General features: G+C 54.4%; 10 protein-coding genes across 10 annotated transcripts; 5 read left to right on the forward strand and 5 right to left on the reverse strand.

Moving 5' to 3' along the window:
* Positions 1–624: 624 nt before the first annotated feature.
* CCMA1212_001114 (uncharacterized protein) lies at positions 625–874 on the forward strand (the record flags this gene model as incomplete). Its single annotated transcript, XM_073698548.1, has 2 exons — positions 625–736; positions 768–874. 2 exons carry the CDS (start codon positions 625–627, stop codon positions 872–874), a joined length of 219 nt encoding a protein of 72 aa, XP_073563881.1.
* A 1,420-nt stretch (positions 875–2,294) lies between these two features.
* CCMA1212_001115 (uncharacterized protein) lies at positions 2,295–3,048 on the forward strand (the record flags this gene model as incomplete). The annotated part of the gene is made up of 2 exons (XM_073698549.1): positions 2,295–2,486; positions 2,554–3,048. The coding sequence occupies 2 exons, from the start codon at positions 2,295–2,297 to the stop codon at positions 3,046–3,048; spliced, it is 687 nt and encodes a 228-aa protein (XP_073563880.1).
* Positions 3,049–3,616: 568 nt separating this feature from the next.
* CCMA1212_001116 (Nucleoporin GLE2) lies at positions 3,617–4,903 on the reverse strand (the record flags this gene model as incomplete). The annotated part of the gene is made up of 3 exons (XM_073698550.1): positions 4,635–4,903; positions 4,060–4,511; positions 3,617–3,974 (listed from the first exon to the last, which is right to left on the reverse strand). The coding sequence occupies exons 1-3, from the start codon at positions 4,899–4,901 to the stop codon at positions 3,617–3,619; spliced, it is 1,077 nt and encodes a 358-aa protein (XP_073563883.1). The 5' UTR covers positions 4,902–4,903.
* Positions 4,904–5,479: 576 nt separating this feature from the next.
* CCMA1212_001117 (uncharacterized protein) lies at positions 5,480–6,067 on the reverse strand (the record flags this gene model as incomplete). The annotated part of the gene is made up of 1 exon (XM_073698551.1): positions 5,480–6,067. A coding segment is annotated over one exon (588 nt), but the record flags the coding sequence as incomplete, so codon positions are not given.
* A 1,767-nt stretch (positions 6,068–7,834) lies between these two features.
* CCMA1212_001118 (uncharacterized protein) lies at positions 7,835–8,409 on the forward strand (the record flags this gene model as incomplete). Its single annotated transcript, XM_073698552.1, has 2 exons — positions 7,835–8,127; positions 8,213–8,409. Exons 1-2 carry the CDS (start codon positions 7,878–7,880, stop codon positions 8,407–8,409), a joined length of 447 nt encoding a protein of 148 aa, XP_073563885.1. The 5' UTR covers positions 7,835–7,877.
* A 404-nt stretch (positions 8,410–8,813) lies between these two features.
* On the reverse strand, positions 8,814–9,903 carry CCMA1212_001119 (Uncharacterized protein; the record flags this gene model as incomplete). The annotated part of the gene is made up of 2 exons (XM_073698553.1): positions 8,814–9,644; positions 9,703–9,903. 2 exons carry the CDS (start codon positions 9,901–9,903, stop codon positions 8,814–8,816), a joined length of 1,032 nt encoding a protein of 343 aa, XP_073563884.1.
* A 1,906-nt stretch (positions 9,904–11,809) lies between these two features.
* CCMA1212_001120 (uncharacterized protein) lies at positions 11,810–13,080 on the forward strand (the record flags this gene model as incomplete). Its single annotated transcript, XM_073698554.1, has 6 exons — positions 11,810–12,154; positions 12,224–12,387; positions 12,445–12,553; positions 12,611–12,643; positions 12,719–12,882; positions 12,936–13,080. 6 exons carry the CDS (start codon positions 11,810–11,812, stop codon positions 13,078–13,080), a joined length of 960 nt encoding a protein of 319 aa, XP_073563096.1.
* Positions 13,081–13,146: 66 nt separating this feature from the next.
* On the reverse strand, positions 13,147–14,067 carry CCMA1212_001121 (uncharacterized protein; the record flags this gene model as incomplete). Its single annotated transcript, XM_073698555.1, has 1 exon — positions 13,147–14,067. One exon carries the CDS (start codon positions 14,065–14,067, stop codon positions 13,147–13,149), a length of 921 nt encoding a protein of 306 aa, XP_073563097.1.
* A 941-nt stretch (positions 14,068–15,008) lies between these two features.
* Positions 15,009–16,725, forward strand: CCMA1212_001122 (5-methylthioadenosine/S-adenosylhomocysteine deaminase; the record flags this gene model as incomplete). Its single annotated transcript, XM_073698556.1, has 4 exons — positions 15,009–15,294; positions 15,358–15,489; positions 15,573–15,878; positions 15,944–16,725. The coding sequence occupies 4 exons, from the start codon at positions 15,009–15,011 to the stop codon at positions 16,723–16,725; spliced, it is 1,506 nt and encodes a 501-aa protein (XP_073563098.1).
* Positions 16,726–17,313: 588 nt separating this feature from the next.
* On the reverse strand, positions 17,314–24,949 carry CCMA1212_001123 (Autophagy-related protein 2; the record flags this gene model as incomplete). The annotated part of the gene is made up of 5 exons (XM_073698557.1): positions 17,314–17,331; positions 17,393–24,055; positions 24,143–24,466; positions 24,530–24,771; positions 24,874–24,949. 5 exons carry the CDS (start codon positions 24,947–24,949, stop codon positions 17,314–17,316), a joined length of 7,323 nt encoding a protein of 2,440 aa, XP_073563099.1.
* Positions 24,950–25,795: the final 846 nt, after the last annotated feature.

A 25,795-nucleotide genomic window follows, 5' to 3' on the forward strand; every position in this document is an offset into this window, starting at 1 on the left:
AAAAAAAAAAAAAAAAAAAAAAAAAAAAAAAAAAAAAAAAAAAAAAAAAAAAAAAAAAAAAAATATCAGTTCGAGAAAAATTCCACACGTGGCCTATTAACTCCGTATTCTCTGAGATATTGTAGGAACAGTAAGCCGACAAGACAAGACAAGGGCACCAACAAGGCACACATCCTTGCCTGCACGGAGACTCCGGTCTCTCGCCTTGCTTTCCCCGGTCCATCGTGGCTTGTTTTTGGTATTTCGTACTCGTATGCACTCCGTTGATGGTCGTGCAAGTGATCCAATGCAATTACAGTCCTTTGCGAGGGACCGCTGACTGCGAGATCTGGTCATTGAAGGGAAGACGAACAGACGGGGATTCTCGTCAAAGGTACAGAGGTACATGATAGACGGCACATGATGGTGTCTGGTCTGGTGATTTCCCCGCCTGCCGGCTATCGGTGTGCTGCAACAAGGCGGTGAACAGCCGGCCATTTACAACAACATGCACTCCTCCCATCTTTGTAGACCTGCACCTCAAGGACACAACCGCAGATGGGGGCAAAAATCCAGCTTCTACAGCGCTATGTAGACAAGGAAATGAAATCAAAAGAAACAGGCAAAAGGATGGACGGCCAAGACATGGAAAAGCGGCGTCCAATTGCGGAGCCCGTGAGATTCCCAACGCCGGCATCTCGGAGACGTGCCGGTGGCTGGTCCGAGCGTCTGGCTCTAGATAGTCTGTCTGTCCAAGGTACCTACATACATTTGCCTTTTACCGTGGGATTTTGCAACTTTGTTACATGGTGGTGGTGATGCCCTCCCCCCAACAGATTGGGCGTTTTGTCTTGGATTGGAATGGCATCAGGGGATGAGGTGGCAGTCAAGATAGAGGGAGAGACGGATTGGACTGAGAGATGGAGATGGAGATGCTGGAGACAGAGATAGAGATAGGTAGAAGACCCTTATCTGAATCAGGAGACACAGCATGTATGTAGAGTGTGAATGGTGAATGTACATACTTAGGCTGGGAGGAGAGCGTCTAGAATCTGCACAGGCCTCCATGAGCATTTCACACGGATCAACTCATTCCTTTTTCTGCCCCCATCATGCGATGCGAGCACTGGAAGAAAAGCCATTCCGTCGTTCGAGCGCAAGTTTTCGGACTTGACCCTCCGCTCATGCATGGAAATCGTCTATACCTCTCCATCTATAGAGTTCTTTATCAGTAGCAGCTCTATGAGAATCACCAGTCGCTCAAGATGGATCGATCCCAGGCCATCGACTATCAAAACTACTACATTCTGTCCTTGTCCTCCACAGTGACTGAATCACCGCCCAACACCCACCGCAACCCTCGATTCACACAGTGCCAAAGCTTCCAGCTCCAGCTCCCCAGAGCTCCGATGCCCCTGGACCACTTTTTTTCGTCTCTCCCAGCTCAACAGCTTCTGCCCCTCTTTTCTTAGTTCCCCCCCAGTTACGCATCTACCTCTCCCTCCCAATCACATCCCACGCAACAGTCGAGTATCCGCCTATCGCTCGATAAACCCCGGAAACGGCCCACTGACCGAAATGCCCGGCATGGCGGGAGCCGTATTCGTAAAGCCAAAGGGCCCCCAGTTCAGTTTCCCTTGCTCGCCCAGTTGGCCCCCCCAAACTTGTTGAGCTTGCATCGATAGGGTATTCTTCCACAGTCCTCTCCATACAGTCTTGTCTGTTGCGCTCAAGGTACAGTATCCGCTTAAAAGCACTGCCGAAGCCGTGCAGTAGTACGGATACAAGGCAGCCAGATGGGGGCCACCTTACCTGTAAATAGATCAGGGGGGGGGGGGGAGGAGGTCACGAAGACGAATCGTTGCTTGCGTGTTCGTAAGGCTAGTATTACTTACTGTACTGTACCTAGGTGAAGAAGTAGTAGGGACGTACATACAGACTGCAAAGTACTCGGTAGCTGTGATCATGCCATCCATCATCTCCTTTCCTCTCCCGACTCGACTGAAATGCTAATGCAAGCCTCAGTGCGTATATAAGTAGGACAGTCCATTAGCCTACCTCACGCCGTTTCTTCCGCATTCTCCCACTCCTTGATTTATCTCTACTTCTCTTGCATTTGTAAAAGGGCGTAAACTATATCTCCTCCCTGTTCCGTTTCCAGCTCTTTCATAGCTTTGTCTCCGTCCATCTACACAAAGCCGCACCTTCACAGTCTCGTCGTGTCAAACCACACATCTACAAGACCATCCTCACCAAACCATCACCACCACATACACACACAAACATCATCAACTCTCAGCATCACTCAAAACGCAATGTCTCGCATCACCGCCCCCGTCGCCAAGCTCTCCCGCGCGCTGAGCTCCTCCGCCGCCGCCCCCCGCGCCGCCAACCCGCTGCTCGTCGACGCGGCGGCTTACAACGCCGGCGCCGTCCTCATGCCCAAGTACGCCGAGCTGCTGCGCAACCGGAGGACCACCACCACCACCACCATTGAGCACTCCGAGGTATGTCCCATCACCACCAACGACTCATCACCATCACCACAGCAAAACTAACAGAAGCAATCAACAGTCCACCCGCTCCCTCACAACAACCCACCGCCCAACCCCCCAACCCTCCATCACCAACCGCCCCAAACCTCTCATGCAAACCTTCTCAACCTCAACCTCAACCTCCTCAAAACCCTCCGCCAACCTCGACGCCGCCATCCTCCCCAACTTCACCACCTCCTCCTCATCGTCAACATTCTCAGACCTCCCCCGCATGCCCCTCCTCCCCGACGCCTACTCCGCCGCGCATCCCGCCCCCGCCGCAGACCCCCCCGTCTCCATCGCAAGCTCCTCCATCGTCGCAATCAACCCCGACGCCGTCGTCCCCGCCACGCCCCTCTCCTCCCTCAGCGGCGTCCTCGACACCGTCGAGCTCAAGTTTGTGCACGAGCCCGAGCCGGTCAGCAAGGGTGTTGATGCGGAGGAGGGCGGGAGCCAGGGCATGATTCGGGATTTGTGGAAGGGTATGGTGGAAGACGTTTTGGGCGCGGGGCAGGTCCTGCGGAAATCGACCTGAGCGCTGTTGCGTACAGTCAATGACTGTCTGGTCTTGGAAGGTTGCATTTTCGCGCGTTTTTCTTTTCTTTTTCGTCATGAGCTGTTGCTTTGCTTTGGACAAACATGTTCGAGTCAGGCTTCTACCCCCTAAAGGAAGGGCGTATTACGGAAGCCGTGGACAGAGTCCCCCCTCGTTATGAAATCGAGATATATAAGAATTTTTAATTTGAAAAAAACATCCTCTTTCTTCCGTTACATGATTGCGTTGTTCAATCGACTACTTTGTTTCAAAGCGCCATTGCCGTGCTGAAAGTGATCCTCTTGCTGGTTGCTTGTTCTTCCAGGATCTGCCTTACGGGTTGTAGAGCCTATATAACTTTTTGTGAACATCAAAAGAAAAGCGTCGTTGGTAGGTATTTCTGGTTGTCCTTGCTTTGTTGTCCTGATAAACCAATCTTGCTCCCGTTAACCCCCACCAATCGGGTTACAAACGGCCTTCTCTCCGTCATTCTCTCCTCCACTGCCCTTCGCCCGTAGACGCATCCATTACTATACGCCGTCATCTCCCCCGTCGCGCTCTCCCGCCTTTACCTCTTCTTGGCCGAGGGCCTAGGCTTGCACTCGTCATTGTTCACCGGATGCAGCATCACCTTGATCGGGTAGTTCTGCGTGTTGTGCTGGAAGCCCTTGCTCCAGTCATAGCTAATGGCGTAGGCAAAGATGCTTCCCGTCTTGTTGAACGTCGTCGCCGTGATGCTGCCGCCCACGTTGGGGTACCCCTTGAGCCGGTGCTTGGCGTCCTTGTCCCAGAAGTGGAACGTGCCGTCGGATCCCGCCGTGCTAAAGGTGCCGTGTACGGGGTGGAAGGAGATGTCGTTGACGGCGTGCACGTTGACCACGTTGTTGACGGCCGGGTCGCGATGGCACTTGAATGAAAAGTTGGAGCTACAGGAGACGAGAGCATATTAGCCAATGGGTCACAGACCAGAGACGCATGGCAAAGGAACCAGAGAACGGGGCGGCAACTTACGAAGCATCCTTTTCCTCCACGTACTGGATGGCACATCGGCCCTCAATACTGCCAATAGCAAAGCCCGTCGAGTCGGGGAAGCAGCTGACGACCCTCGTCTGCCACTTGAGCGGGCTCTGCAGCGTCTTGTAGAACTTGGTTGGGTTTTTGAGGTCGACGACGTTGATGTACCGGTCCGCCGTGCCAATGACCAGCAGGTTCTGCTGCACGTCCATGGTGTACACGCGCTCCTGGCAGGCCAGCGTCGCCGCCGGCCCCTGCTGCCGCAGGTCCCAGTACTTCACCGTCTTGTCCCACGAGCCCGACACCACCATGGTGCCGCTGCCGCTGTCGAAGAAGCGGACGCTCCGTACGGGCATGTCGTGCGTGCCGATGACAATGTCCTGCTGGGACGCCAGATCGCACACCTTGACGTTCTTGTCCGCACCGGCCGAGGCTACCTTTGTGCCGTCCTATATACGTCATGGTATCAGTATCAATCACATCCATTGTGGCCTTCAACCTTCCTCTCGCTGCCCCTCCATCCTGTTCCCCTGAAGCCCCAAACACCTTCCTCAAAGCCCTCGGCTGCTCACCTTTGAGAAATCAACGCCCAGCACGGGCTGACTGTGCTCGTACGCGTGCCGCCCCTGGCTCTGTCCATTCTGTGCAATCTCGTAGATGCGGACCTTGTTGTCCCAGCTGGAGATCGCCAGGAAGTCGGGCGTGTTGGGCGCCGGCGAAAAGGCCAGGTCCGAGATGCTGTCCGTCGGCGGATCGCTGAGTGCGACGTCCTGCTTCAGGTCGCCCACCGTCGTCGACGCAGAGGCGCTCGAGGCCGCCGAGCCAAAGAGGCTAGCCATGGCTGCGATGGCGGTTCAAAAGCTTTTCGAGGTGCGAGTAGAAAAAAAAACGTCCGCGGAGTCGTCGGCTTCTTTCGTATCGTCGAGCTGTCCTCCCTAGTCGTCGTGTCTCCAGAAATTTTCCTTCCACGGGTTTCGACGTCCTCGGGCGCGTTGACAGCGCGACGTCAAGTCTCGAACAATTTCCCTCCTTTTGCTTTCCTCCGCCTCGATCGAAGAGGGCACAAGGCGACGCAAAAGATGTGCTGCTTGCGCCAGAGTATCGCGTTTCTTTGTTCCGGTGAGGGAGCTTTATAGGCCGAGATGCAGCTCCAGGCACGAAGGCAGCGATCCTAGCATTCTCAGCGCGACGCTCGAATTGGCTCGTGAGCTTTTGCCAGTCGAAACAAGGTGTGACAGGCCCGCATAAATGCATACCGTTCCTCTTTTGATGCATAAGCCCGCAATTCCTTACGTACAGCTACAGGGCTCCACTGAAAATCACTAGAAAAAAAAAATAATTCAGAGCTTCTTGCTTTTTTCTCTCTTTTCCTTTCCTCTCTTCACCCCCCTTTGCTCAACAAATCGCCATTCGAAGCTCACACACGGAGATGCCTTTTTTCGAAAAGACATCTCACACCTGAAAAAGCTTTGGGAGAAAGTCCCCGGACGTCTCCTTTTCTAAAGGAGCATGCGGAAACGCGCCGCCATAGAAGCACTGCGGCTGACCTCCGCGCCTTGGCCCAGCCGCGGGCATCTGCCCTGCCTGCTGCTAAATCCGTCTTTTGCAGTCCTTTCTTCCGCACGAACCTCGTTTTCCCGTTGCTTCTTGCTCCCGGCCGCCTTATGGATGAAGATACGAGTCCGAGCTGGGAGCGCGAACGGCTGGGAATAGGGGCCAGTTGCTCGGGAGAAAGGACCGGGGATGGATGGTAGGTGGACGATTTGATGTCTTCGCGGTTGTGGTATCGGGTGCAGAGGACTTGTTGTCGAGGTCGATAGGTATGCGATTGCCTGGCTGTGTCCAACAGCTTGGTTACTCGATGGGGCCCATTCTTGATGCAAAGGGGGGACAAACGCCGTCTCTTCCGTGACGGATATCCTCCTTCTTTTTTTATACTCTGAAACTTCGTTGGAAGTTTTTGCCTTGGAAGGATGCCCTGAAAGGTGGAGATGGCCAGAAGCTCATATGATGATGACCAATATAGAGTCAAGCACCGAGTCAAGACAACGTCTTGCCGTTGCGGATAAAAATATTTAAAATGTCAACTGACGAGCTTCTGGCGTTTCCATCTTTGTAATGGGCAAGGTTTGTATTCTGGGTTTGCAGTTCACGCCGAGTGGCCGTAATGCCGTGGCTTCAGGTTTCCAGTCGTCCATTCATAGGTAGACTTCTCCGTCGTAAGCATCAAGCACACATCCAGCAATAAAGCTGCAGATTGTGCCAGGGCCATCTCATCACAAAGCATGGCAGCGTAGCATCCCGGCTCAACGCCGAGCCATTCCCATCGTCGGTGTCCCCCTCCAACCAGCGCAGGGAAATCCCCCCTTCTCCCCTCGTCAGCCCTCACAAACCCGAACCGACAAGACCTCACGAACAAAACAAGCCTTGGCAGACAGAATCGATGAATCCCTCAGCCACATCATCCGCCAAGCCCAAACCCACCAGCTCCTCATAGCCACCACCTAGAAGAAACATCGTGCAACGGCCGCCTAACTAGTCCAAAAATCCTAGACGAATCGAGAATTCGAAATTGCAACATGTTGGCGCCAGTTCCTCCTCTCCTCCCGCCCCCCTGGCTGGCTCTAAATACAATACTGTGCCATCTTTACGGTAGTACAGTAGTGAACGGTGCTAAGCTAACGTGACTTGAGCCAAAACTGTGACAGAAACGCCAGAAGCTTGCCGGAACCGGCGACGGATTGGCAGATCCAAAGGGGGGGGGGGCCGGGTCCGTCGCCTTTTTCGAGCTTTTCCCGGTTTTGATGAGTGCTTCCAGGGCCTTGTCAATATTAACCGGACTGTTGTTACCGTACGAGTAATGCTGAAGAAATGTTGTACTACTACTACCACTTCGTACCAACACCAGGTAGCACCTAGAAAAGAAGTAATTAGAGCAGGCAAGCAATCGTACAAGCCGTGTGAGGTTTGTCGACTCTTGGATTGTCGGTTTTTGAACTGTCGATTCTTGGACTTGTCGCTCCAACCACAGCCATTCTACATGATACCCTTACCAGCAGCCCATATCACCAACTAAGCCGAATCACAGCGTCCAGCAAATCGTCTCTCACGCCCACCCTCCAGACGTCGGAAGGGACCTTTCACAAAATGCGCCACATTCTGCAACCCACACACACGGTATGCCGTACCTGAGCGAACGAACGATCCCTCACCTCCATGGCAACAAGGATTCCCCTCCCCAGCTTTTTTCTTCTCTGCCGTCTCTTTGAATCCTTTCCAGCCAGCCCACCCCCTAACACTCCAACAGACCGTCCAACCGTAGTGGGTTTCACATCCATCCCCCATCCCAGCCCTGGCGACCTTTCTTCTGCTTTCTCGCGGTTAAAATGCAGACTTCCGCGGGAATTATATTGGCTGCCTTGCAACGGTCTAGCTGTCTTTGTCTGGCTAGGGTCTGTGATGGGACACCGGTGAGCTAGAATGTACCCCAGCTTAGGCTTGGTACGGTGTTAGTGATGGGTCCCCTGGTTTGCGTTGGGGTGGTGATCTTGCGTATCGTGGCTGGCAGGATGGGTAGTAGCCAGGTCTTAAGAGAAAGAGAGAACCCGGGAGCGAGAAAGAGAGCGACGAGTTCCATCCATGGGACCCCTTCCTTGGAACCATTTTGCTGTGTCAAGTAGTATACCTAACCTCGTAGTCCCACACTGTCGACGTCCACATCTCTTCCCATCTCACTCTCGATCGAACTCAGATATCCGCAACCGATCTGTAGACCGCGAACCCATCTCTCGTCTTCCAATCGGACCACACCCAAAATGAACGCCTTCCTCCAGCTGTTCATCCTCCTCTTCGCCGCCGTCACAGCGGGCGCAACAAGCACACCCAATGTCACCACTCTCCTCGACAGCCTCCCCCCCTGCTCCATCAACTGCATCGTCGATGGCGTTACCAAAGATGGCTGCAGCCTCACCGACCTCGCCTGCGGATGCTCCAAGATCAACGAGTTGACCGAGATCGTGTCGCCATGCCTCGCCAAAGCAGGCTGCACCCTCGAACAAATGACTCGTAGGTTTCCCTGAACTTGTCCGCTCCTTAACTCGTGGTCGTAGCACCTTTGGACAGCTAACGGCCGACTGTCATCCACAAACAGAAACCGCATCACACGTTGCCCAATTCTGCGAATCTGCAGGCCTCCTCGTCAACGGCACGTCGAGTGATGCCGCCCCGACGACGACCACTGCGGCTGTAGCGGCAGCCACAACCACGTCGGGCGCCGGCAGGATTTCGGACGAGATCGGTTTGGCCTTTGCTGCCGTGGGCGTGCTCGTGGGGTTGGTGGTATTGTAAGCGGACATTCGAACCGAGGGTTTTTTTATCCTGGAGTGGTAAGAAACGAGCAAAAAGAATGTAAACTGGAAGCCGGGAATCAAAGATGTTCTCGGGAGAGTCATATACTGCTCAGCACGGGTATTGTACAACAATGGCGACCGCTTTCCTGGGACAAGCTTGGCGTATAGACAAACTATATCTTCCATTTTCATTCCAAATTCTAGCAGTAACCGAACAGCAGTTCTGGTCTAGTGTATCGTGGTGTCATTCAGATCATCAAACGCCTTTCCCCTCAAGTTTGCCCCAACTCACATGACTGTATCAAGGTCTAAACATCAAAGAAGAAAGGAGAGGGGGGCGTCGGTCGGGGGGGAAAAGCCAGAGGCTCGCGTCTTGGCGGGCTTCGTGAAGGGGTATTGGTATTAGCCGGGGCCGAATCTGGCCAGGGCGCCGTAGTTGCCGCCGTCAAACGTATCGTGGAGTTCGTCCAGGGCGTGGAACTTCGCTGCCAGCTTCATGCCCTCGCGGCGTTGAGCCTCAACGCGACGCCAGTCCCATTCGCCATCAGCCGCCGCCAGGTTCACGTCGCTTAGATCAACCGACTCATCGCCCAAGTAGTTCTCACCGCTCTGCCATCCACCAGGTCGGGGGGGCAGCAGACCGGCGTCCGCGAGCACGATGGCGGGGTGAACGGTAAAGCGGCCGACCTTGAAAACGTACTTGCTCATGGCTGTAGCATGAATCTTCTTCTCCCAGCCGCTGGTGGCGTCCTTGTGGTCTCGGGTCCGGACGCGGCCAAAGCGGGGATCGAGCCATTCAGTAGGCCTGGCAGCGCCCTTGGGCATAAAGTAGGTGACGATGTATAGCCACTTGCGGTCCCAGGCAGCGACCCGACTCCAGAGCTCGTAGGACTGGTAGGCGGAAATCTCCCGCTTGAAGCTGCACATGACGGAGCCCAGTGCAATGGCAAAGCTGCCCCTGACGGGCTCACGGGTGCGCGGGTCACGAACAAGCCTCGTCTTCTGGTTGTTGGACATGTTGCGGATGGCGGGCCGCAGCAGGTAGGCGCAGAGGTGCGTTCGTGAAATGTCGAGGTCGGCAAAGTAGGTTGAGTTGGACTTGTGAAGATTGTAGTCTATCTCTAGTAGCGGAGCTTTAGTTTCGGTGATGATGGGCTTGAATAGGGCACGGGGGCCGAGCCTTGGTGCGTTGCGGAAGACCATGTGGTAGAGCATGGCATAGAATATGCGATACTACCCGTCGAGCTCGTCAGTCACGGTGCAGCCTAGAATGAGGGCTAGCGTCACTTACGGTCCACGCCAGAGGCAGTGTCTTCCAGTTGAAGATGATAAAAAACAGCAGCAGGATCCGTGATGTCCGGCCGGGGCCGGTCAGAAAGGACTGCACCAAGGCAGGCCAGTCGATGCGCCATGCGGCGTAACCCATGGATCCAACGGCAACTGAGATGATGGGGATGGTCAGGGCGAACCCGCCAAGTCTGGAGGACGACATGGGTCGGTCGTGGTGTCGCCCACGCATCTCTTTTTCTGTGTAAATCCTGTCTGTATAGGTGCCCTTTGAGTCGAGGCTTGCGCAGCAGCTTCGCGACAGCAGTTGAGTTGCCGAATGGCGGTGCGGGACTCTGGCGGTCGCTCTATCTAGCAGTGCATCCGGCAGCTCGGCTTCCGAGGTCTTTTTTTTTTTTTTTTGGCGCGTGATTGGTGTATATAGAAATGAAAACGAAAACAAGTCGCCGGCTCGTCTATATAAGACAGACAAAGGGAAACGGGCGGAATTTGGTTGCGCGTGGCTGGAATGCGGTAACGATGCGCATCCGCAATCGGATGGGGAGCTGCGATTTGATCTGGATAAGGTACGTAGGCGAAAATCCAGGAACCGAGTCCTTTTTTGAATGCAGGGATTTGCGCGGGCTTTTCGCTTTCGCTCGCCTCGGGCCCCGTAATTTTTGCTTCCTCTCGGTCAGCAGCGAGAGGCGCCGAGCCGAGGTTCGTGGGAGGGATGAGATTTTGGTCTGATAAGACGCGAGAAAGTATGCGCAATACTATGATGGATGCGTGATGACGTGGTGGGTGAAGAAGATATGAAGAGATGACGAGATGACGAGATGAAGAGGAGAGAAAGATAAAAAGAAGAAGAAGAGAGATGGGAAGAAGAAGAAAGAAAGAAAGAAAGAAAGAAAGTGAGAAAAGGAGGAAATGTTCCAAACAAACTCTATTGGCGAGGCGGAGCCGCGTTCAAGTTGGGAAAGAACGTGGAACGTGGTTGCCCGTTGCCGCGCATTGTCCCTGCATGCTCCTTCCTCGTGCGCGCGTTCCATTTCCAGCACCGGAGGTGAAACCGCATGAAGAATAAGATGAAAATAATCCGTTCCAGTAGCCGAGAGAATGCGTCAGCATAAGAGGGGCTTTAAAGCCGGAGATGCATTCGACCTTGATATGGTTGGATGCAGTCTCGACACGCCGAGGCTGGGGCTGGTGACGCTGATGCAATGCGTGCCCAACAGGGCATCAGCATCAGCAAATGCATCAACACCAGCAAATGCATCACCATGACAGTTCAATCCCCTTGTTGTCCTTTTCCCCCTTGACCATCACACCCCTTTCTCTGAGCTGTCACGACTTGCAGGAGTTCCAATTCTCTCAATGCCAGACTATCCTCGTCTCCCTCCGCATAAAGGGCTGCCAGCGAAGCCCTCCCTCCTGAGGCCGGCGAGTCAGCGATCGCCATGTGTATCCACTGACATCTCGAACGTTCATCCCACCGATAAAGGCCCTGAACTGCTTGCAATCAAGGATGGTTCTGTGGATACATGCGCTGTTGCCCCTGCAGATGAGATCTTTCGGTAGGGCTACTTGTGTCGATGTTCTGGGCGACATCGCATCGAATCAGATGCAGTGACGGGCCGGCTCGGGAACGGACTCGGGTTTACGCCCCGGAACCTGCTCCGCCTGATGAATTTGGAGGCATCCTCGCAGAGCAAAAGCAGCATTAGGACTCGGTGAAAAAGCATCCAGCTGAGTATGGGTGAATATCGATTGAATACGCCAGCGGCCAAGGCAGGACAACGATAAATCCATGGGTCTTCTCGTACAGGGTACGCCTACCTGCTTACATGTCCTCGGGGTCTCTATGGAGGCGTTCTTGTGCCTTGATAATGATTACTTACAGAATCAAAGATTACATTGCATTTCTTCAGTACGGACAAGTCACTGTATATCCCCCCTCGTTCCAAAGCTCCTCGTATCGGTTGATGTTACTCGTCGCTTACGCATGCGCTACCTGGGCAGTATTGCTCCAGGTATTGGCCGAAACACAATTACCATAAGAGACCAATCTCCAACCATCAACTCTTTGTTGAGACATTCTCCCTTCACATGTGCGGAGAGTCAACAACGAAATGCCTACCCAAAACATCATCGTGACCGGCGCCACGGGGAGACAAGGACGAGCGTTCATCCATGAGCTTCTCAGCTCATCAACAGCAAATGGCTCAGACGATCCAGAATACCACGTCTGGGCCGTGACGCGAAACCCAACCTCGCCAGCCACCTCTTCGCTGCTACAGGCTGAACAGAGCCACGCACAGGACATTACCGTGATCCAGGGCGACCTCAACAATGCCGCAAGGATAAAGGAGATTTTCAACCAAGTGTCTGCTGAAGGCGGCATATTCGGCGCTTTCATTGTATTGGCATATCCCGGTCTTGGAAACAAGGGCGATGAAGAGGAGAGACAAGGAAAGGTAATTGCCTCTGTCTCCATATCAAGAACATGAGAGAACGCAGCTGAGAGTGAGAATTGTTGGGCATAGATGCTCGTTGATCTGGCGCTCGAGTTCAGCGTCGATGCACTGGTGTACTCGAGCACGATCCCTCCTGGACGAGACTTGGATGATGCGTATGATGCGTCGCATCGAGCAAAGCGGGAGATTGAGCTCTATTGCAAGGAGCTTGGCGAGAGAGGCTTGAACTGGACGTGAGTATACGGCCGACCAGAAGAATGGATTGACATTCGGCTGACCTGAGGCGGTAGCATCATACGACCCGGTTTCTTCATGGAGAACTTTGATGGCTTCATGGGCTCGCTCGCTGTGGGCGTCCTCTCACAAGGCTTGAGAAAGGAAACTGATATCGCTCTCGTGGTAGGCCACTTGTTATCATCGTTTCTCGTTGCAATTGAGTGGCTAACGGCGATATAGGCATCAGAAGATATTGGCAAGGTCACCGCAGGGGTATTCCAAGTACATCACCCTTTTCGTGAGGTTTCCGTAAAAGTATTTGTGTTCGCTAACATTACTGTTCACAAGAACCACGGCAGGTTTACTCGCAAGATACTATCCATTACCGGCGGATGTCTTACAATGACCGAGATCGAAGCAGCCTACAAGGACGTGATGGGAAAGCAGATGCCTTCCGTGCCCTCTATCCTTGCGTGGCTAGTCTTGAAACTGAGTGCCGGTGCACGCAATGTGTGGGTTTGCGTCCGCTTATTGGATCAATTTGTTTGTGCTGATTGTGACATAGGGTCAAAGAAATCGAGAGAAATTACAGCGTCAGGGCTAGCGGAGGGTATCCTACTTTCGAGGAAGAAGTGGAAGCTGCCAAAACGCTTTGTGAGCTACAGAGCTTTCGCACATGGCTTCTCAATCGTAAAGAGCATCATCCCTAACGGCATTCGATCGAATGGAAGCAAATGGTCTCTTATAAAGAGAGACATATCCCAATGGCTGCTATGTTAAGGAGATGTCGTAGGAATCAACTCGAACGTAATGAGTGTACCCTTCACAAACCTCCCCTTTACCGTTCCCGCCTCTCCCTTGGTATACAAGGACAGCTTGATGAAGATGTCAGGCACATCTCCACCCGCCTCCGCCATCTCCTCCTCCGTAAACGCATCTTCCACCGCATGATAGAGAAAAAAGCGCCTCTTCCCAAACTCTCCATGCGCAGGCGCCGCAGCATCCCATCTACACCGCTCAACATTGTCAGACGGCGTCTCCTCGACAGCAGCCTCGTTGAATATAGCGTCGTAAAAAGGGACCATGTTCTCCACCGTCTGCTTGTCTTTAACAAACAGCGAGACGGCAGCAACACCAACGACGCCCGAAGGATGAGCCGTGTTCTCCGGCGTGGCAGGCACTCGTAAAGATCGCGGAGTCCGATCAAACGTCCAGAACGGCAGCTGATTGATCCAAACCGGCCCTTCGTAGTCGTCAAAGCTGGGTATAGCATTGGCCCAAATCCTCTTCGAGCCATCCGCCATTGTCCTGAATCCAGGCTCCGGATCAAGGTACTTGATTCCCACCTTTGCATCCTCGATCCTTGCCTGGACGGCGCGGAAGCTCTGCTCGGTTGCTTTCGAGCCTTGGCCCTCTTCGTGGTTGAGGATGGTGTGAGCCCAGTGGATAATGCGTCCCTCGGGCTGCTTCCCCCACGGATGCATCGCCCTGTGCTGAGGACTTGCACCGTCCACAAAGGCGATGAGCTCCAAGTAGACGCCGTCTTGAAAGACGACGAGCTTGTTCTCCGTCAGACCACCCTCGTGCACCCCGCCGTCAAGAATGGTGAAGGCATCAGAGAGCCAGTGTGGAGGCGAAACGAGCTGCTCGTGCGGAACAAGGAGAATGACATGGTCAAAGACGGATTCGGGAGCCATCATGAGAATGCTCTGGTTGTGTCAGTATCTTGTTACAGTCTGATTTGCTGTTTCGTATGAGAACTGCCATGTGTAAGTCCCGTCCCTGCCGGTCCTTTAAGGCTTATCCAACCGGACATTTACCAACTTATAAAGTCCACCGGTTTTTATCGCCGTCGTTACTAGAAAAAAAACTCCGTTCGAGCGAGCGGCTAACACTGTCGGACACGTTCGAACTGTGTATTCACGATTGGGAATACGACAGCGGCCCAGATCTGACGAAGCCATACACATCTTTCCTGGATTGTTTGCTTGAAATATCAACTGACATTGACTCGTGATTATAAATTGCCTTTTCCAGATGGCTACGATTTGAGAAGAATCTCGGTCTAGAAGACTCGATGAGCCTTAGTCTCATTTACTCTGCGGGTTGCATGTCTTGGACTCCCATGTTGTTGAGTTGAGCCTGGTGAGACGTTGCTCACCAACATCTTGAGAAGTCATGTTGACAATATGCGAGCTTCAGGGCCAGCTCCTCAAATCGTTTTCAAGATTCCATGGATTCTTATCAGATACAACTGCATCAAGATGTTGTTAGCAAGAAAGACAACTAGGCTCCGTTAGGATGTCTCAACCAGTCTTTATCTCCGAATAGCTGAACCAAGATGGGTAGTTTCATGTCACTCTGACGCGCCTCAAAATAGCCCCCAAACCTGCCCGTGCCGACCCGTCTTCACAAACATCTCCTCCTGGACATAACATAACTCCGGCTTAGAAATATCTTCTCCGCATCGGCCTACAAGTCCTTTATTTTGTCGTCTGCGCAAGTGTCACAACTATATAAACAAACAAACAACTTTCACCCCAAGCCCCCATGCGTGAGCAGCGAACTCTCCCCAAAACGCCAACAGTTCAAACGCCTTCGCTTTCGAGGAACAATAGCCTTTGCAACATCGCCCACCATGTCAACCACCACCTCCATCCTCCTCCGCAACGGCACCATCCTAGTCCCAGGTCCAACTGGGAATAAACCGGCCGTACCACTCCGCAACCACTCCCTCCTCATCCAAGGGAACAAGATTGCCCGCATTGCAGCCCACATCGACGCTCCCTCCGCCGAGACCCAAGTCATCGACTGCACCGGCAAGATTGTGTCTCCCGGCTTCATCGACACGCATCACCATGTGTGGCAGACGCAGCTCAAGGGACGGCATGCGGACCATACCCTGATTGAGTATGTGCCGACTGGTCAGTAGCCCGGACTTCCATCTCTTTGAAGATATGAGCAAAGACTTGACATGTGTTTGTTAGGCAACATGCAATCATACAATTACACCCCGGAAGACATCTTCTGGGGAGAACTAGGCGGCTGTCTCGAGGCATTAAACGCAGGAACAACAACAGTCGTCGACCACGCACACATGAACTACTCCCCAGCTCACAGTAACTATCAACTCAACTCTCCCCCCCCCCCTATTCCGTCCTTTCAAAACCCAAAGGAAAGTGAAAATCTAACAGCTTCAAAGACACAAACGCCCTCGCAGCAGCCATATCATCAGGAATCCGCTCCACCTTCTGCTACGCACCCACCACCCGAGTCCAGCAATGGGACCCCGAACTCACCCTCAACCCGGACATCCTGCCCTCCTGGGCCGTCGACCAAGCCGAAGAGCTCATCAAGGACGGCCCCTACGGCGACGGCCGCGTCAACGTTGGTCTCGCCTTCGACGCCCTCTTTCTCCCCAAGGAGACGGTCACAGATCTCTATCAACGATGTCGACGAGCCGGCGCAAAAGTCATGACAACGCACTACACCCGCGGCGCAATCTTCGGTAACTCATCCTCCTCGTTCACTCATCCCATCCCGCAACCAATCAACCAACTAACAGTATCAAAGGCCAAACCTCCATCGTAGACATGCTAGAAAGCCTTTCCCTCCTCGCCCCCGACATCCTCCTCTCCCACGCCACGAACCTCACCCCCCTCGACGCCCAAAAGCTCTCCGCCTCCAAAGCAAGCATCTCCTCCACCCCCGACACCGAACTCCAGATGGGCCTCGGCCACCCAGTCTGCTTCCGCCACGACACGGCATCCATCAGCTCCCTCGGCATCGACTGCCACAGCAACAACGGCTCCAGCCTCGTCACCCAAATGCGTCTCGCCCTACAAGCCGAACGCGGACTCCGCAACGCCGCGCTCGTCGAGCAGGGGAAAGCGCCCAGGCATCTGGATCTATCTGTTCACGACGTCTTTCAGCTTGGTACGTTGGGCGGCGCGAGGGCCGTTGGCATGGAAGCCCAGCTCGGATCATTGACACAGGGGAAATTGGCCGATATTGTCATCTTCGATGGTCGCACGCCTGGCATGGTCTGCGCTGCGGAGGAGGACCCCGTCGCGGCGATCGTACTGCACTCGAGCATTGCGGATATCGAGACGGTCATTGTCGATGGCAGGATTGTCAAGCAGCGCGGAAACCTTGTGCCGGTTGATCTCGATCTGTCAATGTCCGACTTGAAGCCCAGCAAGACGCGCTTGGAGTGGTCTGATGTGGCTCAGGAGCTGCTCAGGAGTCGGCAGAGGGTGATTGAGGCGGGTAAGGAGAGTTGGGGAGGCGATATCGACAAGGCCGTGGACAGTTTGACCAAGGCTTTCTACGTTGACCCCGACAACTTGGTCTGATACCGGGGCGCAACAGTCGAGTCTCCCGCCGTGTTTCTGTGGCTGACGCGCGGTTGAGGGCCCCAATGGATATGGCAAGCATCGTTAAACAAAAGTCCATATATCAGATCCATACGCGTAGGCGCTGTCTATCTTGTAATCTGGTGGTGCTCTCAAGCTGTCATTCTGAAATCTGCCCATACAACATCCCAATAATCCATTCGTCCCTCCCAATCCACATAGCAGTACCCAAGATAAAGCAAAAACACAGACATCATTCTGTTCAGGTATAGTTCGACATCCCAAAACGCCAACCCCAACCTGATGAAAAGAGTAAACCAAAAAAAGGACCAGACATCATTGCCATCAAAGCTGCCCCTCCACAAATCAAAGCACAACACGATGCCCATTATACGGCTCCAAAAGACAAGAAAAGCCAGGTAAAGGAGAGGGTTCTACCCCCTGTGCTTTTCGTCGAAAAAGACTTCGTCGCTTGATAAGCCGGCTGCCACAATCAGCTCTAAACAATGCTTCTCTCGCGTATACAGCACTCGCAATGGCCACACATCCAACTACTTCTTCTCGAGAAGACAAGTCTCCAGCCGCGATCTAATGTTTCTTGTATTTCTGCCAAACTGTTAGCCACTCCATGCCATACCTGCATCAGGGATATCCCCGAGAAACAAACCTCATCAATTCTGCGCTGATTGTGTGGATCAATCGAGTTCGTTGCTCCCATCAATGTCTGTCCAATGGCCTTGGAGACACCCACCGCAGGTCGGAAAATGATGGTGGGCGCTCGTCGCAGCACTGCCTTGGCGGCTCCCGTAGCCGTCTGGCTCTCCATCACCTCTCCTGGCACTGCAATGATGGCATCTCGTGCCAGATTCACGTCCCGAGCAAGCGATCTGTAGCCACCCCGGATGCCTTGGATCACCCCCGTAGGATGATCCGCATATATCGAGATTTGCTTCTTGTCTTCGGCATCGGGGTCGTCATCATCCCAACCGTCGTCAGGCTTAATCCCGGTGGTGAGCATGTCCTCCGCCCCTTGCAGAGCGTACTGCGTACCAACGGCCAGTTTCGCTCCAAACTTGACCAGCTCCGTGCCGGTGGTGCGCGCGAACGCTGCCGCTCCCTTGGAGATGCTTCGAATGATGCGGCCATCCTTCTGGTATTCCTTGAGAGGAATCTCGATCAAGTCCTTGAAGCCGCTGCCAATGTTGACCAGAGACCTCACGGGCGCCAGGCCTGCCACGACACCCGGCAGTTGGTTGTTTCGGACGTCTGGCGTCCAAATGTCGTTGAGCGTCTTGCCCAGCCGGTCAAAGCCAGATACCCCGTAAATGATTGTATGCCGAAGGACCATCCTAGACTCTTCCAGCGTGATGAAGTTCATAAACTCGGTCGTGTGGCCAGACCGAAGACCGGCATAGTCCACTCGCTTTGGCTTGAAGTCTAGCTTCACGGGAATATCGTGCACCTCGGCCCTTTGTAGAAAAGGCACGTCGCTGGGCGACGAATGCACCGGAACGCTATCATCCTTGAACTCGAAGAAGCGAGTGATGAAGTCGAGCGCATCTTGGTCGACGTGGAGCCTCAGGGGCAACACCGTCGCTCGGAGGACAATCTCCGAAGCTCCCAGTTCTGGCAGCGGCTTCACTGTCAAGAGCTCGAGATGCACCATGCTGGTGCCCATCTCACGTTCTCCCTGGTCTCGGTCGTATGTCACAAACTTCTTCCATGTGGATGTGGGGACGTGGTCAAAGATGTCAAGGTTCTGGACGCGGATGTCGACACTGCTCTGCGTTTCTCCGGTGCCAGGGGGGAACGCAACCATGTCCACGTTGACGCCCTGGAGCTCGAAGGTGATCTTGTGGTGCTTGCTTCGTTGTAGCTTGAGGCGGCGCGACTTGGGATGCCCCCTGCGGACTGTCCGGTTCGTCGACGTCGTCACTGCTGTTGTAGCAATCGACTCCGTCTCCGTTGCATTATCGGCTAGACCTTCGTTGATTGCACGAGACAGCTCTTGGGGGTCCCGACTCGCCGGAATTCCAATGTAGATGGAGTTGAATAGGAAGTCGCCAATGGTCTCTTCGTCTTCAATCTCCTCTTCAAAGACCTGCCGCCCGCCGAGTCGTGCTTGGCGCTCATACACCTTGGTCTCCACGTCGTGGACGGCCTTGCTGATCGTGTCGCGAGTATGAGTCCAGTCATAGCCGTCAAACAGGTTCCAGATAACGTGGACATCTCTCACGGACACTTTCAGGGGGCTGCGTTTGACCAGGTTAGGAGGAGCCTTGTCGTATGAATTCTTGATCGAGTTCCATATCTTGGCACCATGCTCGTCAGGCGCGGTATCATTGAAAAAGTCTTCCTTAAAGGCCAAATCATCGCTTCCTTCTGAGACGTAGCTGCGAGAACGATCGAGTCCCGTGATCAAGACGCCCTCCTGAGTATCTTGCATTCGGGTATCTCGCGATGTGGCAGAAAGCTTCATGGCGTCGAACAGCTCCTCTCCGTCGGTTTCATCCCCATAGAATTGCGACTCGATGGGGAAATTGTTGTCCACCCCAAAGTCGGCCTCGGACTGGCTCTTGGCCATTTCCTGGGCACCGGCAAAGTCTTGATCAAAGTCGTATTCCCCCTCCGGCTTCCCGAACGCCTCTGCCGAAATCGAAGCAAGCAAGTCCTGCACGGGCATCACCTTGGTCCTGTACTTGTTCTCTTTGCTGGGCGGCGTCGGCGGCGAAAGTGCATTAGCTAAGCTTATCAGAGTCTGGGTAGAATCTGCGCAAGTCTCCAACACCAAGAGGTCATCTCGGACTTCGACCTCCACCTGCTTCTCGCCATCTATACCCGGAGCAACAACAACAGTTACCTTTGCTGACGACATGTAGCAGATGTCCACAAAGCCTTGAGCGCTCAATGAGACTGCTTGAGGGGATGCCGAAGAGGACGCTCGGCGCCTTGCGCTCGACGAGGGGCGGTAATCCGAAGAGGTCAGCGAGGCATCGTCGGTGAGTAAGATTGATGCCTTGTTGACATCCAGAGTCACCTGTGTGACTTCATCCTTGGGAAGGACCACGGCAAGTCGAGCGTCTGTGAACACGAGCACCATCTTTGACTTTTGGTTCAGTGGGTTCAAGCCAACAAGGCAGTCCCGAAATGATACATCCAGAGTAAGTGGCTTGCTCTGTTTCGAGGGAGCATGTGTTGGCGATAGGGGCTGCTGGCGTGCCAGGGCTGCATGAGCTTGATCGCCGAGACTGGCGACCGAGGCGGCCAGGCTCTCTTCGAAATCCTGCGGCGTAGCATCGTTTGCGAGACCGAGAATGTCCATAATCGTCGGAACGCGGTACTCGATGCTAATGTCTTGCAGATTCAGCTTGACAATGGGCTCAATGTCGTCACCGATCATTCTTGCCATGATGACTGGCCCACGATTCGCAATCTCCGCTGAAGGATACAGAACCGAAGAACTAATGAGCTCCTCCGTCTTGTTGCGTTTGACGGAGATGCCCGATACCGCAACTGCCACCAGCGACGGAATACTGATGTGGGCAGCCTCAAGCTCCTTGAGTTCACCGCTGAGTTGCCCAAAGGTGCCACCAAGCTCGACGCTCGCGCCAAGCTCCTGGACTTTCGCAAGCGTCATAAGCCCGGGCCTGTCATCTTCTGGGAGATATTTTGCTACGGTTGACAGCTTGGCTAGTTCTTCGGCCAGGGCCGGGAGCACCTCGAGCTGAGCCAGGTTCTTCACCCGCACATTCAACGTTTCTACTCCGACCCTGAGCACCGACCCCTTTCTCCGTTGCCGGATGAGGGTGTCAACCATGATCTCGTCGCTCCCGTGGTCAAACTTGGCCTTGGAGGGCGTTATCAAGCCAAGTAGCCTCTCGAGGTCCGAATCGTTCGGCGTGGTGACAAACTCCAACCGCACGCCGCCGATCTCCGTGTTAATAGCAGGCTTCGCCATCGAGTTCTTGAGATATGGACCAGACACGCGCATCCTGCTGCAGCTTACTCCGGCGCCTCGTTCCCTGTTGATGAACTTGATGGCGTTGCTCTCTGCGACGAAGCTGCATTCCCTGCCAACAAGCTCGATATAGGAGCCACCTATGCGCATGTTGATCTTGTTTTCGGAAACGGCAGATTTGTCGTCCGGGTTGATGGGTGTCTCGAAGCGTACGCCCTTGGGGCGCTGCGCTGGCTTTGACGGTGATTTGGGTGTAGGCGACGGGCTAGAAGTCATGGAAGCGCTCATATTGAGGAAGCTACTTAGACCTCCAAACCAGCTGAACGTCTCGTCCAGTCGTTGCAAGTCCACATGAACGACCAATGGCAGCGTCTCGATCTCCGTTCTGATACTGTCCTTGGCTTGTGCCATTTTGATGGCGATATCGTGTCCATTCGAGAGGAAAGTATCCCGGACAGACGTGCTCATCTGCGCAGCTTTGTCAAAGGAGATGATGTCGCCGTTGCTGTATCCAAAGCGGAAAGTTTCCACATCGATCCTTGTTTGAACAGCATCCTGAACTTCTCCACCTGTTCCTCTTCCTCCAGCCGCATGCGGTGATGGTATCTTGACAGGCGACACAGAAACACCCAAGTTGCGCAGAGTTGCATTCAGGAGAACCTCGTGATCAAACATGAATGCCGAGGGATCCAGGTGACGCCGAGGGGTGTCTGCCACTCCGGCCAGTCTGTTCAAGAAGTCCACAGATACTTCCTGCACCGTTACTCTGACCTCGGGGACTTTTTCCTGCTGCTGTGCAGTATCAGCACCCTGATGAGGCTTCGCGACCGGATGCTTGCTCTTCACCGCATCTAGAAGCTTTCCCACGATCATCGCAAGCACAAAGGCGAGTGACGCATCAAAGCGAATGGACACTGGTGACAAGTCCACCTCCAAGACATTATCGACGCTCTGAGTCTGCTGTAGGTGAGGCCTGTGTTCGAACACGGAGCCAGATACGGGCGCATGCACAGAGAACGCTCCGGGAGCCTGAGGATATACCGAGTTGCTCATTGCTCGGGCAAGCTCTGCAACTGATTCAGACGTATCTTCGTCCAGTTCGATATGCTGATGTGCCGTTGGGATGTAGACGGAGACAGATTGGAGATGCAGTATCTCCTTGACAACTCGTGTGGGCCCTTTCGGGGTCGCCGTATCCTCAAGCTGCGACGATTCTTCTTCCGCGTCCCTCAAACCACCTTCGTCCCCCGCCGGAGCTCGTGGAATTACTGGAGAGCTTGGGTTCTGTTGCTCAAATGCGGATTCGGCTGCCGGCTCCGCTCCGGCTTCAGGCACTGGCTGAGGCTGTTGTTCTGATATACTCTTTCTGGTTGACTGCTGCCCCTCTGTCCTTGGCGCAGGAGACGCGGCTCTATCCGTTTCAGCTAAATATTGCGAAGCATCGTCATCCCAACCTCCCGGCATGGTGAATGGAGCCGGAGGTTGGCTGAATTTCCCCTGAGGGGCTTGAGGAGTCCGCATAAGCTCTGTGTTCTCCTCCGTGGGCGACTCATTTGTATGTCTGTCTACATCCGACGGAGGCAGAGTATGTTCGCCAACGTCCGCCGAAGGGGAAGTGTGCTCATCCACGTCTAATGGAGAGAGGGTGTGTTCCTCCACGTCCGCTAGAGGCAGAGTATGTTCGTCCATGTCCGCCGAAGGGTGGGTGCGCTCTTCCACATCCGCTGGAGGGGGTGCATGTTCCTCCACGTCTACTGGGTGGAGAGTATGTTCCTCCACATCCGCTGGAGGCAAAGTATGTTCCTCCACGTCTGCTGGTGAGAGAGTGCGTTCCTCAACGTCCGCTGGATGGAGAGTGTGTTCCTCCACATCTGCTGGATGGAGAGTGTGTCTCGAAGACTCTAGTTCTGATATGTCATCCGACGACTGGCCCCCTGCTTTTGAGAAAGCACTCATATACATGCTCTCAGCCTCCTCATGAGTATACAGATGCGACTGTGCGAGATCCTCAACCAGATCTCCTGGCTCGACCCGACCTTCGGATCCCGAATCCGGTGAAGATTGAAGGCCGTAGATACCAAAATCCTCCAGACCTTCTTGATGCTGCGATAACGAGGAGGAGGCCATCTCCTGCTCCCCAAAATAATCTTGCGATACCGAGAGTCTGTCATCAAAGTCTCTTCGTAGGATTGGTGAAGGATTCAAGGCAGGGTCCTCAGGAGAGTGGAATATTGCATCCTCGGGGGAATTGAATTCTCGGGACTGCGAAGCGCGGGGAGTTGCAGGACATTCGTCATCAAGCCCGCCGTCACATTCAAACTCATACGGAATGCCAAGAGCTTCTTCACTATCTGCCAAGGGATAGCTGGGTTGGTCCGATTCGTGCATATCGGTTCCGTGACCAAGGAAGCTTGCGTGTAGTGACTGTATGGATGGATTGCTGCTACTCGCTTGCGACGTCGACATCTGCTGGCCGTGAACACTTTCTCGAGGTGATTCTTGGATCTGGTCAAGGTAGCCTGAATGCGAGGGCAATGCTGAAGGCACGAAAGAAGGCGCAAAGGTAGGCTCGAAAGCAGGCTCCTGGAAGCTCTCTAATGAGAGGTGTGTAGCTTGTCTTGACGGTGGATTCCGTGTATGAACAGGCGACGATGCTGCAGATGGCGAAGTCATGGATGAAGACCGGGTTAACGTCGAAAAGACGTTGGCTTCGGATATCAAATATGCGCGGACGTTGTCCAGGGAGATCTGTCGCTTCCCTTCCTTGGGTGCTGCTACCGCCGACGCTCGTGATCCCTCGCTCTTCGTGGTGACGCCTTCGATGTCGATGCCCTCCAGCGCGATTTGGAAAGACACCGGCTCTGTAGCCGCTGCACTGATATCTACCGGAATGTCCATATCTAGCTGAAACGCCACGCCTTGTATCTTGATTTGCATCCGATCAACGATTCCTTGCAGAAACCCGGCAAGAAAGCCCGGCAGTGACAGTGGCTGGCCAGTGCCCACGACCGGCTCATCTTCGCTGCTATCGTCGCTCATGGATCCGGATGCGCCGAGGTCTTGTGTTTCCGCAGCCAGCGCCGCTTCGAGTTTCCTTCTCTCAGACGACGGCTGCGTTTCGAGGAACGACTGCGCAAGATCAACGGTATTCGGGACGGCGGCGGAGGCGTCGTCATCGTCGGAGGTCGTCGTGGTCGGATGGCCCGACTTGGCCTTGGCATCGGGAACTACCACCTTCAGCTTGACATCGACGCCGTCGACCTCGATGCTGATAGGGCTCGTGTAAAAGTCCATCGGAATGGTGACCCGGAGGAGGAGGACCTTGGCTTTCTGCAGCGCAAACGTCTTGGGCAGCTTCAGCAGCTTCTCTAGCTTCTAAGGTAGAAGTCAGCTCCGTCATCCAGGTTCCCCGGAAATGGCCTGATGGTCAATCCCACACCACGGGAAGCAAAGACTCACATCTAGCTGGACTCCAACGTCCCGGAATTCAAAGACGGTGTTTCTCCCCAAGGCAAGATCTAGGTTGTCCATGTCCAACGCGTCCGAGTCGAGGAGCTCCAGCCGCGATAAGGCATACCGCAGCAGCCGCTTGGGCATGCTGGAGCTCCGAAACGACTGGAACAGCCCAGCCATGATGGGCTTGTCTCGAAGCGCTGGGTTATCGAGACGGAAAGTAGGCAGAGAGGAGGGGAGGCTAAAGCAGGCCGGCCGCTCGAGAGGACAAGGGCAGATAAATGAAAGGCGAATCGACTCGTCACCGGATCCAGGACGGCCAGCCGAACGCTGAGGTAGGCGCGATATCAACAGACCCCCGGCCAAATGCGGGGACGAGGTTCATGATTAGACGGAGACAAAGCGAGGCATGAAAGGCGAAGGGTTCCGTGTCGAAGCAAGCAGGCGCAACAGGGTCTGGCCGCTCGGGCTGGCTGGGGGGCTGAGGCGGGATGGAAGTTGTCGCTTTGTTATCGTTATCGCAGCCTGAAGCCACAAAAGATTTGTTGAAAGGACGAAGTTTGTCGGGGTCGAGGTGTACGAGTAGAGGAAAGAGGTAAAAGGCGAAAGGTAACCCGAAAGGTAAAGGTCAGGTACTGGGTCAAGGCGGAACCAGAGTCAGTTGAGCGGTCGAGGGGCTGGACAGCGACTGGAACATGGATGAACTCATGGAGCTGCGCAGGCAGTTAAGGCGATACCTGGCGCTACCCCCAGCGCCGCTATGCCGATGGCGGCAGCGCTACGCCTGCACCAGAGACCCCCGAGGAGCCCCATTCACCCGCTAGCTCGTGACGCTGCCGGGGAGTCATGCCCCATGGCAGGGCAGAGACAGGGAGCTGCAGCGTCAGTTGACCGCTGGGGCCGCTATCGATAGCCGTTGGCGACGTCAGTCCGGGGCGTACCAGCCCGTACCAGCGTGTCACTGCCCTAGCACACCGAGGGAACCACCGAGGCTGTTCGGTGCTGTACATGTACGTGCAGGTACTCGGAACGGGATGACCTGGTGCACGTTCAGGCCTCTGCTTGCTCTTCTCCTCCTGCTCTGTGTTAGACCAACCCCCGTCAACGTACAAGTACCGGGACAAGCAGTCGGATCAATGCTCAATCCCGTCTTCCATGGTGAGACTTGAACAGTGCCTGGTTCTCGAAAGCAGCGTCCAGTCAGGGCTGATAATATGGAAGGTAGGGCACATGCTAACGTACAGCAACTCCAATCACTTTCACCTCACCCCATTCTAGGCAGCCTGATATCGGCACTGCAACAGCCCAATCGCCCAATCACAAACACCACCGCTTTCCCTATCACGATCAGCATCAGCACAGTCAAGCCCCAGACAGCGCACGCATCGGTTCCCCTGGAGCCGGTTGGCCAGCCAATGTCCGGATTGCTGGCATATGCATCCAGCAGTGGATCGGCGGGTTACGGCAGCACATAAGATACGGCCCAAGGCCAACCACAGACGCATCTGCGCATGCACCGACGACAGCACGCAGCTTTGTCGTTGGGCATCTGAGCATACAATCACAGGTGCTGCTATGGACTGCTGTTACCGTGCTGCTACTACTCACCACATGTCGCAAGAAGGCAGACGCTGCCTGCGGAATTGGCTCATCTGTGTT

Source organism: Trichoderma ghanense (genome assembly GCF_004382785.1).
Source record: "Trichoderma ghanense strain CCMA-1212 chromosome Unknown scaffold_0, whole genome shotgun sequence".
NCBI classification, from domain to species: Eukaryota; Fungi; Ascomycota; class Sordariomycetes; order Hypocreales; family Hypocreaceae; genus Trichoderma; species Trichoderma ghanense.